The sequence below is a fragment of the Protomyctophum bolini genome (assembly GCF_963924005.1).
Source record: "Protomyctophum bolini genome assembly, chromosome: 12".
Classification (NCBI taxonomy): domain Eukaryota; kingdom Metazoa; phylum Chordata; class Actinopteri; order Myctophiformes; family Myctophidae; genus Protomyctophum; species Protomyctophum bolini.
Genome location: NC_137873.1, coordinates 19599195 through 19611598, shown reverse-complemented (window position 1 = coordinate 19611598; position 12404 = coordinate 19599195). Strand labels below are relative to the sequence as shown.

The window sequence follows — 12404 nt, the reverse complement described above, 5'->3', positions numbered from 1 at the left end:
CATTACTGCATTATAACATTAGTGCCGACCATTTTCCAAAGCATACAGTGGTTGGTCATCAAAGAAGCCATTGGAGCCTGTCAATTGTTCAGTATGGTATTAAAAGCAGCTTCTAGACTAGAGAACTGAACCTCTCTTGATAGGTAATCCAAAAACACTAAATTCAGTACAATTCCTATGACTTTGTTTGGACGTAATGTAACAAACTTATGACAATCTGTAAAAAACGACTTACTGGAGAAATAGCCTATATCTCTATGTAATACGGTGAAACCGCGAACTAGATGACGATGTGTTTAGGCCGCTTCGGCCTTTACCTGCCTCGCTCAGGCCTGAGGGCCAGCTCTGTGATCATGGCTGAGGCCAGCTGGGACATGGCAATTCATTGTTCATTAATTTCCCCCCAGCTGGTTCAGGGATTCAAGCTGGCGACCTAACAGTCATACGCCCGCTCCTCTAATCTTTACTCTGGTGCAGCTGCAGCAATATAATAGGTTTGAAATGGCTTCCAGGGGAGCTGGCATCAGTAGCAGGCGCTCTCTGGTCTCTCAGCACATAAAGGACCCATATAACCTCCTCACAGATGAAGAAAAAAATAACTCTGCCAAAAGATTAGAGTCGAGATAGTCAAGATTTCCCCAGATAGCAGTGAACTTCACAGCAATAAATATCACAGAAGTCTCAGGGTGCAGCGAATATGCATAGAGCCCACATCAAATAGTCAATTGAGCTGCCAAAATGCTAAGCAGTAAGTCATAATATTAAGTGAATATTAAGAGCAATCCCCACTGGGTTTTGTGTTATTAAAATGTCTGGGATTTCTATTATGATTGGGCCTGAGCGCGTGTGGTATCCACAGAACACATAATCCCGGTAACTAATAATCAAATCTGTACGGAGGATTAGTGGAGGACTCAATCCAAACACAATTTGCATGATCTGTAATGTAATATTATTATTACATTTGGGGTTTTCCCGATTCTGCTACAGTAAGATAATTCCTTAAACCTATTCCAGCACACTGCTGTTTTATGATGACGATATTATGATATGGCTGGGTTTCCCAAAGGACATTATGCGTAGGGAGTATGTGTGTGGTCCTTTTCAACAACAACCCCTTTCACTGTGAACATAGATATTCTGTGCATAGATGTGCCACGCAATGGTAGGCCTGAGGCCTGGTATGGTAGGGCTCAGGCCTACCATACCGATCAATAAAATAATGCTGAATTAACTAGCTTGTATTGATAACTTTACAATAGCAACAATAGCCTCCCATTTAACCTCCTTGTAGGCCTATATTTATTAACCGGGCCTATCATACCGGGCCTCAGGCCTACCATTGCGTGGCACATCTATGCACGGAATATCTATGTTCACAGTGAAAGGGGGTGTTGTTCAGAAGAAGTAAGAACCATACGCATACTTCCTACTTTGGGAAACCCAGCCAATGATGATAACCTGCACGGCAAAATCCTAAGTATTGCATTTGTGCACCCTCATGGCAGCTATAAAGCTACCATTCATTTTTAAATGAAGATACAAAGCTACAGTTGAGGTTACCATTAAGATACAAAGCTACAGTTGAGGTTACCATTAAGATACAAAGCTACAGTTGAGGTTACCATTAAGATACAAAGCTACAGTTGAGGTTACCATTAAGATACAAAGCTACAGTTGAGGTTACCATTAAGATACAAAGCTACAGTTGAGGTTACCATTAAGATACAAAGCTACAGTTGAGGTTACCATTAAGATACAAAGCTACAGTTGAGGTTACCATTAAGATACAAAGCTACAGTTGAGGTTACCATTAAGATACAAAGCTACAGTTGAGGTTACCATTAAGATACAAAGCTACAGTTGAGGTTACCATTAAGATACAAAGCTACAGGTTACCATACATTTTCAATAGAAGGCAGCGACTTGAAGATACAAAGCTACACCTGATGTTTGATGCTACAAAATCCACAAAGCTATACAATCCAAATTGAGCTGGCTTCAACTGCAGCTACAAAGCTAAAAGCGTTGTTTTAGCCATTTCCCCTCACCTCTCTTCACACAATTCCTGTTTGTATTATTTCCTTAACAATGTTGTTGCTTATCGGAGGCTCGCTTGACATCAACGAGCGTGTTGCTGAACACTTCAACGGCGACAGGTATGCTTTGCGTCTTTTATCTTTCTTAGCTGCCAGTGTGAACGCAGCATGAGAGCTACGGTCTCTTTTATTGTTTCATCTCAAATGGAACATACAGTAGGCCATCCAAATGATGACAGCAACACACAGGGATGGCAGTTATAGCAGGGTATGAGAACCTGCATGAACTGTCACATACAATAGGACTTTACATGACTGCCCACGGTGCGCACGTGCTCGGGGTTTCTGTGAACTCCTCCCATGCTTATTGAATGATAAATTGTATCTCCAGGTATGTATGTGTACTGTAGGTCTGTCTGTGGTAACATCCAAACGTGTGTGCGTGCGTGCGTGTGTGCGTGCATTTGCATCCATGTTAATCCGCCTCGACACTGTGTGTGTGTGTCCATAAGCAGGTCATGGTGTATGTGCTGTTCTCATCTGTGTGTATTTGTGCGGCTCCTGCTGGGAGTCTCAACCACCTGAATGGAAGGAATGTGGGATTAGTTGTGTGTATGTGTGTTGGGGAGTAGAGGGATTGATTGGCCTTTATAAAGCAGGGCTGCAAAGCCAAGCTGCCCAGGAGCTCAATGTAACACACGGGCCTAACAAAAGGTGCACACGCACGCACGCACGCACACGCACACGCACACACACACACACACACACACACACACACACACACACACACACACACACACACACACACACACACACACACACACACACACACACACACACACACGACCTTATAACAACATGCAACTGTCATCCTCGTTGGTTTGTTGGCCTGCGATACGGCACTGACCACTCCGTGCGTTCCCCCTCTGGGCGGCTTGCACCCCCCCACCAACCCACCCCAGGGGTCCCCTGGCGGAGATGAAATGTAATGGAGCCGATTCAATAACAATCCTTTGCGTCCTCCTGCACAGACAGAATCAAATCACAACAAATCCCCCCTGAGCCTTCCCAGCATTCACTGCTGCCGTGTACTCGCGGACTTGACTGTCCACATACACATGCACACATATATATACTCCAGGACATACATTTATGTATGCACACCTACGATGAAACACAAGCTGGCATGCGTTACAGGCTAATGAGGATGAATGTTATTCAATAACACCACTGCCGCCTTTTCAAATAAATCCTAAGTGAACGTGTGTCGTAAATCGGCGACAAGCAGCGAATGGATACAGACAGGCAGATTTTGCCGCAGCAGCAGGTACTGCCCGTCATTCACGGGATGTGGTTTTTCCACGACTCCTTGTTTACAGTTCGGAGGGCAAGGCCTTTTCGAAAATGTATACGATGACAAATGTTAACAGATGTCAGGCGAACACACACCAGGGCCTCTTGTGTGGAATATTTTTTTTGCCTATAATTGTGGGAAAACCATAGAGATGAAAAAAGAACAACAGGTTCAGACAATATTTTACTTGGCAGATTGGAGTGGGATGGGTGGAGACTAGGCAAGAAAATAAAAGTCCCGGGGGCAAGGTTACGGGATATCGGCAGGGGGCCAAAGCACACTAGAATTGCAGAGAGAACATCCACATAGCAGTGACCATTTTGGCGACTAAAACTATGACGGTTCGTTGACTAGGTATATTGACATTTTTGTCAATATACTTTTTTGACAATGTTAAGGAGGGACTAGTGGGGAAGAGAACCATGTAGAACGAAAGAAGTCATTTTATTTTTGTTTGGTTAACTTAAAATCGACATTTTTGTCGACAAAATCAACTGTAGATTTTGTCTTATATTTTATATATATATTCAAAAGACTGTGATTAAAACTACATCAAAATATGCTGTCAACACTGCTCTACTATGCAGCAAACTGTGGGCCGGCCAAAACAACGGGAGGAAAGAGAACACATGGTGTCGTGCTAAAATACATTTCACACAAACCCTTGATCCACTCTGTGTCTCTTCATGTTATGTTCGCCTCAGCATAAGCACGAGGCGTGGAGGAGATCCGCCGTTAACCCATTTGCGGAGCCGAACGTTGCGGCACAAGGCTGAGAATCTGGCTGTTGATTGGACCTTTTTGCTGCAGACTGATCGACTTGACAGGCACCATCCTTAGGGCAGAGGAAGAGGACAAATGCTCCCCAAGGCATTCTGAAGCCTCTTTCTTAAGTCTTCTTACCCCGCTCCCCCCCCTTTGGCTCTCACTCTTCCTCTCTCTCGCCCTCTCTCGCTCTCTCTTTTTAAAAGCTCTACAGTTAAATTGATATCTTGGACAAGGGTAGTTTGGAAGGCAATTAGAAAATGAATTCCACTGGATATTTATGCAGCTGGGCCTTCTTGTCTGTTGGCTCCCCCCCCCCCCCTTTCCTTTCCAGCATAACTGTGCTGCAGAGAAGGGTGATTGGGCGTTTTACAGCCTTGTGAGGAGATGAGGGCCTTGGGGGGTAAGAAAGATGTTTTTTTCATCTTTTAGAGAAGCTGGAGGCAGAGTGGTCAATGGGGAGAGTTTGGTATGAAGGGTTACTGTAGTTCAACACGTAGACAATGGTAGTTAATAGTGTCTCGGATCAGAAGATTCCAGCTCCTCACGGCATCACATCATGTCCTTGACCAAGACACTCACTGAACACGTACTGTATGTCATTGTGCACCTAATGCATTACCAGCTGGTAATAGTATTTCTATCATGTTGTCAACAACGGAAAGCCACTGGACTAGAGCATCAAGGTACACTAAATGTAATTTTATTTTGTACCAATCCATCATTGTATGCTAACCATTTGGAACAACAAGAAAGTACGAAAATAAACAGCTGGAAAATATAGGAAGGGAAAGCAAACTTGAATTCATGTGGCAGTACCCAAGATAACGCAGCAAACATGCCCAGAACATTCAGACAAAAAGCCCACTCTGACATCTTATGTAACCCATTTACACTGTCCCGGTTCCAGTTATCTACAGCTACGGGGCAGGCAGAACACCAAAATCTTTCTTAACTCTCGGTTACTGTACAGATGAATTATCGTTTCACATTATTGTTTTTTCCACAATGCTTGGACTCTGATATCAGCCCCCGCTGACATTCTCAGATCCCATCAACAAACATTCCCCCGTCTCCCTCCTACGTTCCCCCGTCTCCCTCCTACGTTCCCCCGTCTCCCTCCTACGTTCCCCCGTCTCCCTCCTACGTTCCCCCGTCTCCCTCCTACGTTCCCCCGTCTCCCTCCTACGTTCCCCCGTCTCCCTCCTACGTTCCCCCGTCTCCCTCCTACGTTCCCCCGTCTCCCTCCTACGTTCCCCGTCTCCCTCCTACGTTCCCCCGTCTCCCTCCTACGCCTGGCATGCCAGAGTCACATTAACTTCCTGTCCTGCAGGGCAGGCAGACCGGAAACCGGAAACTCACTTCCTGGTTTTCCCAGCAGGTATGTTTTTTCTTAACCGTCAAGGATCTGGGAGTGAAACTTAATATCTCTGGGTTGTTTGTGTTCCTGGCACCTATTCTGTTACATCAAGGGCTTCTGAAAAGAACTAGTGTGTAACTTTCTCTGGGCATGAATGGGCCATATAAAGCTGCATAACCATGGCTCTACAGTATCGCTTGCCGTTTGAGATTGAGAGATAATCATACTGTGAAATGATAGCCTTCCTCTTGGTGTTACCAAGGAGGGCCCAGAGACGTAACATAGTCAAAGCACAGGGCACACAAAATAAAGTGAAATCAACTCGTTTGGTGAGATTGACTGAATCACATCGTCTCTCTGCGGCACATGATTGAACACCATGGTTGAAGTTAAATTGAAGGGTACATGGCATGCACACTAGCTGTTGAGGCTTTGTAACAAACCCTACCTCGAGTTCACAACCAACAACATGTTTTGCCAACACTGTTCTGACTTAATCCCAGTGTGTGACATAACAGAATGAAATGCAATACAGTGCACTTTGCCGGTAAATCCAAATACTACAGCAAGGCGAAGCCTGAAGGGGGAGATATTTTTTTCAGAGAAGTAATAAAGCAGTAAGGTCATGGACGCCCGTCTGCTCGACGTTGTTTTCCTGGGCTTCAGTAGGCGGAAAGTAAGGAGAGAGAGAGTGGGAGCAGCTTTCTCATCAAATTCATTCCCCCTTCGGAGATTTACCACCAAAATGATGTCTGTGAGTAACACACGGAGGAAGGGGGAGAGAGAAACAATTGCATTGCCAATGCAGCAAATGGATGAATGATTATTTAGGCATCAGGGTTGGTAAAGAATATTGCATGAACTGTGACTCAAGGGGAAAAACTGCAGTCACCATCTGCACAATTGTTTTGACGTCCACCGTCCTCCCCTGCGTCCCACACGCCTTTGCAAAAAGCTTCCCCTACATCAGAGAAACGCCACAGACAAATCTGCTTGCACGGCAACAGCGGCACAATGAATTATAAATCAATAGAGGGAGCTACGGTGTTTGCGGAGCGCACGGGTGGCGAGGCTGTCCGTCTGGGGAATGCGTGAAAGCCACCGCCAGGAGGACAAGCCCATGCATTCAGACCGCGGGACGTGCTTCTTATCTGTGCAAAGCCAACGGTTCTGCTATGCTGCGGGCTATGAAGCGGTTCCCAAATCCGTCTGCACAGACCCGCAGTCACCCTCGCACATTGATCGCAGGAGGGTTTTGGGAAATGTGGTGTGCTAATACTGCAGTCGCCACACTGGCCAGGGCTGCTAGCCTGCTACTGATGATGATGCGCTTTAAGTTTACATTACACTGACTGTAGGCACATTTTGGATGACAATAGTGTGACAGGAAATACAGATAAAGTGAGGAGCAGACAGCAAGTCAATAGTAAAGAAAGAGGAGGAAGAGAGAGGAAGGGGAAACGGAAATATATACAGTATTGAATGAGGGAGTGAAAGGTACAGACAGAGAGCCACAGGTGAGGAGATAGTGAATAGGCAGAGAGAGGGATAAGATAGACAGAGATAGAGAGAACAAGAGATTGAAAATAATGAGTGACTAGAGAGCGTGCAAGAGTGAGAGAACATGCACGTATATAGGAGCTGAGAATCTACAAAGGTTCCGTCCCCTGGGCGGTCCGAGGTCTCCGGGGTCTCTCTCGGAGTCTCGGCTCACGGAGGCTGATTGTGTGTGGCGGCAGGCGGGCTCTGACATTTACCACCTGCCTCCTTTTGCTCTGATTAGTTTTGTTCCTCCAGGTGTGCTGGCTGTAGCGCCGCCTCAGCCCATGCCACAATAACACCGTTATGTGAGCCTGTGTCTGGCCCAGCCACACACATCTGACTGGAATAACAACGTTGGGAGGTCTCTGGTGTTGAGGAAGTGGCGAAAGGTTAGTGTGAGCTATAAGGCGATTAGGACCTTTTAGTGAAATGAATCCAATTCTTACTTTGATAATAAATACAAAGAAAACACGGCACCCACCCTGCATGACGATACACAAAATGTTATCCTTTTAGTGCAATCAATAAGTCCCTCAGAGAGGCCATATGCATACTGAGAATAAAGCAGCCTACTGCACTTGTTTATGTCTGGGGTGATCTGTGTGAGCAAGCCATCAAAGCAAGTTCCTTGTATGTAATAAAAACAAGTTAAAAGTGATATGATGGTACGTACATACTGTACAGTACCAGTAAGACACCCTAAGGGGGAGAAGCGACTTCACCCTAAAGGTCGAGGTTGCGCGCACACATCCGCCTGGGATGCGGCAGAATGGGCGAGCGCTGGCACACTGGCATCACCTTCTAATCTAATAAGTGGATCAGTCACAATTTTGAAATAGTTTCTTAGGAATGCATCGAAAAACTATTAATGACTAAGGTCAATAAACTACCTCCCCCTGGCCAGCCGGGGTGCCTGATGGAGGGGAAAGGAACTGGTTGGAATATTAATAACGTGTTCCTTCCACGCGCTACATGTCCAACCGGGGAAACTCCCCCGTCAGGTGAAAAGAAGCAGCTTGGACTCCTCATGCATAGAAGGAAGCATGAGGTCAGTCCGTGTAAAGTGTAGCGCCCAGGATTACATTAGATAATTGACACTGGGTGAAAGAATGGGTTGCCAATGCGTGGGATAAAAATTAAAGGTCAAAATGACAAAGGTCAAAAGTCTCCCATCTATAACATCCATAGACGGATCCATGGAGCGGTACCCTGTAGGCCAGGTGTAGGCAATCAATGCCGAGGTGTCAAGCTGTGCTTAATGTGACACCTCATCCATTACTGCGCCAAGGGCACCCCTCCGTGGATTTGTCTATAGGTAAGCATAACATGCTACAAAAAAGTATGTGTGTGTGTGTGTGTGTGTGTGTGTGTGTGTGTGTGTGTGTGTGTGTGTGTGTGTGTGTGTGTGTGTGTGTGTGTGTGTGTGTGTGTGTGTCACTATCAAATGAATAAATAGGGTGAGGTTGGGACACCTCAGTTAAGATCAGTACTGTAAGGACATCACGTCTACAAAGCAACACAGACTTCATTATGTTTCTATTGATCTTCAACATCACTGATAACAAGAAGGACACCATAGGCATTTTGTAAGATATTAAACGACAACCCTAGACAGGATAAAACACAAAAATACAGCTTTTTTTGCTTTTATGATGTAAGATGCCCTTTTGTTTCACTGCTGTTCATTCATTCATATTATGCAAGCCGTTGTTTTTCACATTTTAGCATCGTCTAGATTTCTAAACGATAGTAAATGAATATAAACCTTGTTTCTGTGTAGATGACAGATAAAGTGTCTCACCGTCTGCATGCAGGCCTGAGTCATTAATATTAATAACCTCTAACAAAAAGTTATCTAAAAAAAAAGCAATTAAGTGTAGTTTAAAAAGTGCAGAAAGAAGAGAAGCCAATAAGAAACAAATGAGAAACTACTTACCTGAAAATGAACGGAACAAAGAATGAAGAATTAATGAAAATTAATTGTGTTTTGTAGTGTTTGTGTTATGTCTGTGTTACTGTTTTGTACCACGATGAAGCCAATAGCCAAACAAATGTGTATTCCGTTGTGTTCTACTTCATTCTACGCTGTTCCCGTCTGTTCTCTTCCCCTCCCGTCCCCTCTTCTAATCAAGCAACATCAAGAAAGGCTTTCTCGGGGCGCACAATGGTCTAGCTGTCCAGGCACATATACCACATACTATAGGCATCCCTGACTGAATGTTGCGGGTTCGAGTCCCGATCCTGACAACCTGTCATTCCCCGTCTTTCTCTCTCTCCCCGTTTCCTGTGTCTCTCCCCTAAATCTTATCAATAAAGGCTGAATACGTAGCCCCCAAAATATAATTAAAAGAATAAAAAATAACAGAAAAGCTCCAGGGGTTCCTACCTGTCGGCTGAGGGCGGCCGTCCGTTGCGGGCCTTGCTCACTTGGGTGTACACCGAGTCGGAGAGGTGGTGCTGGTGCTGCGGGTGGTGGTGCTGGTGGTGGTGGTGTTGGGGATAGTCGTCCGGACGGGGGCTGTGCGGCCGGCTGCCGCCGACGCCCCCGTCCAGGGAGGTGTCCAGAGAGGCGATGCCGGCGTACGGGTGCTCATCCTCGCCGGGCGGTCGGCTCACGTCCAGGATCTCGGCGTAGTCTCTCTCCCTGGCCTGGCGCTCCCGCAGCTCTCTGGTCTTAGCCTGGATCCTGGAGGAGAAGAGCACGTCATCCACCCGTTGAGACCTTCTACAAATGCCTTCCAAATCATGTACAGTAGTTCGATAGTTTGTCGGGCCAAGAAGGACACCCGAATTGATGTGTATTTGGCGGCTGCAACATGGCAAGAAGTGATGCGCTGCGAGTTTGTATGTCTGCTATTTTTGAATAGCCAACGCTAAAATCACCCGTATGTTTTCCTGGTTTTAATGGGTGAATGATCGAAAATTTGAAAATGATGCTCTTATTCAAAGTATTTGGGCCTCATATCCCTGGAGGTATACAGTATCTACTTTCATACAGTGGGACACAGACAGGATGGACTGGCAAAGGTTCAAACTAATGCTGTCACGGTCCAGAAGCTTCCTAGATCAAAGGTTCTAGGTTAATCAGATTGCATATTTAAACACTTCTGTGTAAAATTATCAGCACAATACATTAATGCAACAGTAGTTAACAGAAAGGGGCGTGTCCTCATGACCTGACAGCCGTAACACACAACTTATACAGCCCTCGCCCTATTAGGCCACCCGGCCTGGCGGAGACAAGCGCACCTCCGAGAAGCACGCTTTTCTACTTATTATTATTATTATCATCTCGGCCACACCTGTGCGGGCAGACAGAGTTAATTCTCTGAGAACTAGTTTAATATTCTCCCAGGCTTACGTTTATGGTGCGCACGCACGTGTGCCGTTTTAATCTCCAGTGTCACATTAACAACACGGGAGACGCTCCGTGGCAACATCTGCAAGAGACTGTTGATGGCTCCATTTTAACTTTCCATTACAGAGCACACACGATGAAGAGTCTATTATTCATCCAACAAAAGAAACCATAAACAATGCATAATAGACCCAGGGCTGTACAACACCTCACACACAAGGGAAGCACTTTGTATTCAGTGTGCTGCTAGTGCACACATGCACGCACGTGTGCACACACACGCAAAGTCGCGCACACACACACATCCCCCCTTCTTATCCTCTCACTGACATACACCTCCCGATTTCTCTCTCTCTCTGTCTGACTCAAAACACTGTCTCTCCAACACACACAAGCACTTACGCACATACACACCAACCTCCAACCCTCTCACACTCACATGCACACACACACACACACACATGTGCGCACTACACATATACACTTTCTAAGGCCATTACCTGGCGAATAACGAGCAAGAGCATTTTCCATAGCAGAGGGGGAACTACGCATCAACCTGTAATTACACTCCTGCCAATTATCAGAGCTTTACAACTGCCAATTACCATACACTCACATTTCTCCAGGCCCCTTTTTAACAGCGCTGGAAAAGCGAGCGGGACAGAAATAGTGGTGTGTGTGAGTGTGTGTGTGTGTGTGTGTGTGTGTGTGTGTGTGTGTGTGTGTGTGTGTGTGTGTGTGTGTGTGTGTGTAAAAAGGGGTAATTGGGGCGGATTGGGTCTGCTTGGCGCTCAGCAAATAGAAATCGGGCAAGTGCCCCCCGGAAAATTTGCATGTTGGACATAATGAGACGAATACGTGAAAGAAAGCAGCAGGTTTTCCATCAGAGGCTGTGTGACTCTGATGACTCTCAAGGAGTGGGCTAGTGGGGGCGTTTCATATGGTTAATAGTCCCCCCGCAGGATTCACACGCACTACATTTACATCTTTGTTCAGTCGTATAGCCGATGCTTTTATTGTACGGGATCAAACCTGTGACCACACCGCCAGTCACGTGGTTGATGTCTTTTTTTATGCAAATCTTTGTGCAGGGGGGGAGCTAGCCCCTGCCCTTTTGCCTCAAAGTGCCCCTTCCCTCAAAAAAAAAGGGGAAAAATAAGTCCACATAAGGGCATGTGCAGGGCCAATGGGGGGCCAATGTGGCCAATAAGGGCTTATGTTTGGGGCCATAAGGGCCATTGGTGCCTTCAAGACGAACATTTGACATGTAATGATAATTCCACTATCAAAATTATTGTTTATAATTATACTTTTTATGTCAGTTTTAGTTTCAGACTAATGAGAACGTATTGCTTATTTTACTGTCCAACGACATGAAATGGCACAAGGGACAGACCCCACAAAAAGACCACCCCCCAAAATAGGCATGCGCTACTACGCGCCCACACATGTGACCTTTTCTGGGGTTTGAACCCCTGCTCCCTCAGTGCTCTCTGCACATCTCTGTCTGGGGTTTGAACCCCTGCTCCCTCAGTGCTCTCTCCCCGTCATTATAAGCTAAATGTTAAAACCTAACATACTGTAGCAGATCTTCAAGCACTCAACGCATCACGATGCGGCGACACTTGAGGTTGTGCGTAGATTGGCTATTTTTGAAACATTTTGAAAAGGGGCTTAAAGTGGATAAACAAGACAGGGTTCTGAATGCATCTCTGGCATCACACTGATGAGCGTGTCAGTCTTGCCCAAATATGGGCAAGACATAGACAGACATTGGATGTGACATAATGAATTCTCTGGCTCTAAGAGAGACATGCTGTTATGACAATAAAACTGCTTGCACTCAGCTTTTATAGTATATTTGTGGCACACAAACGTCATATTGATGGCACGAGTCATCTCCAAATTTGGACACAGTTTTAATTTACAATTAGGGCATTCAGACACTTTTGCGATTGAACATTAGCTCTAGTCAATACACAATTA

At 45.7% G+C, this 12404-nt stretch overlaps 1 protein-coding gene across 3 annotated transcripts in view; it reads right to left on the bottom strand.

Annotated features, from left to right (window-relative positions):
• The window catches only part of LOC308325898 (partitioning defective 3 homolog), a 261533-nt gene that overhangs the window by 61949 nt on the left and 187180 nt on the right, over positions 1 to 12404 (bottom strand). For all 3 annotated transcript variants that reach the window (XM_080778653.1, XM_080778655.1, XM_080778654.1), the window contains one exon: positions 9447 to 9746. In XM_080778653.1, coding sequence (XP_080634779.1) covers positions 9447 to 9746 — 300 coding nt within the window. The remainder of the gene's footprint in view (positions 1 to 9446; positions 9747 to 12404) is intronic.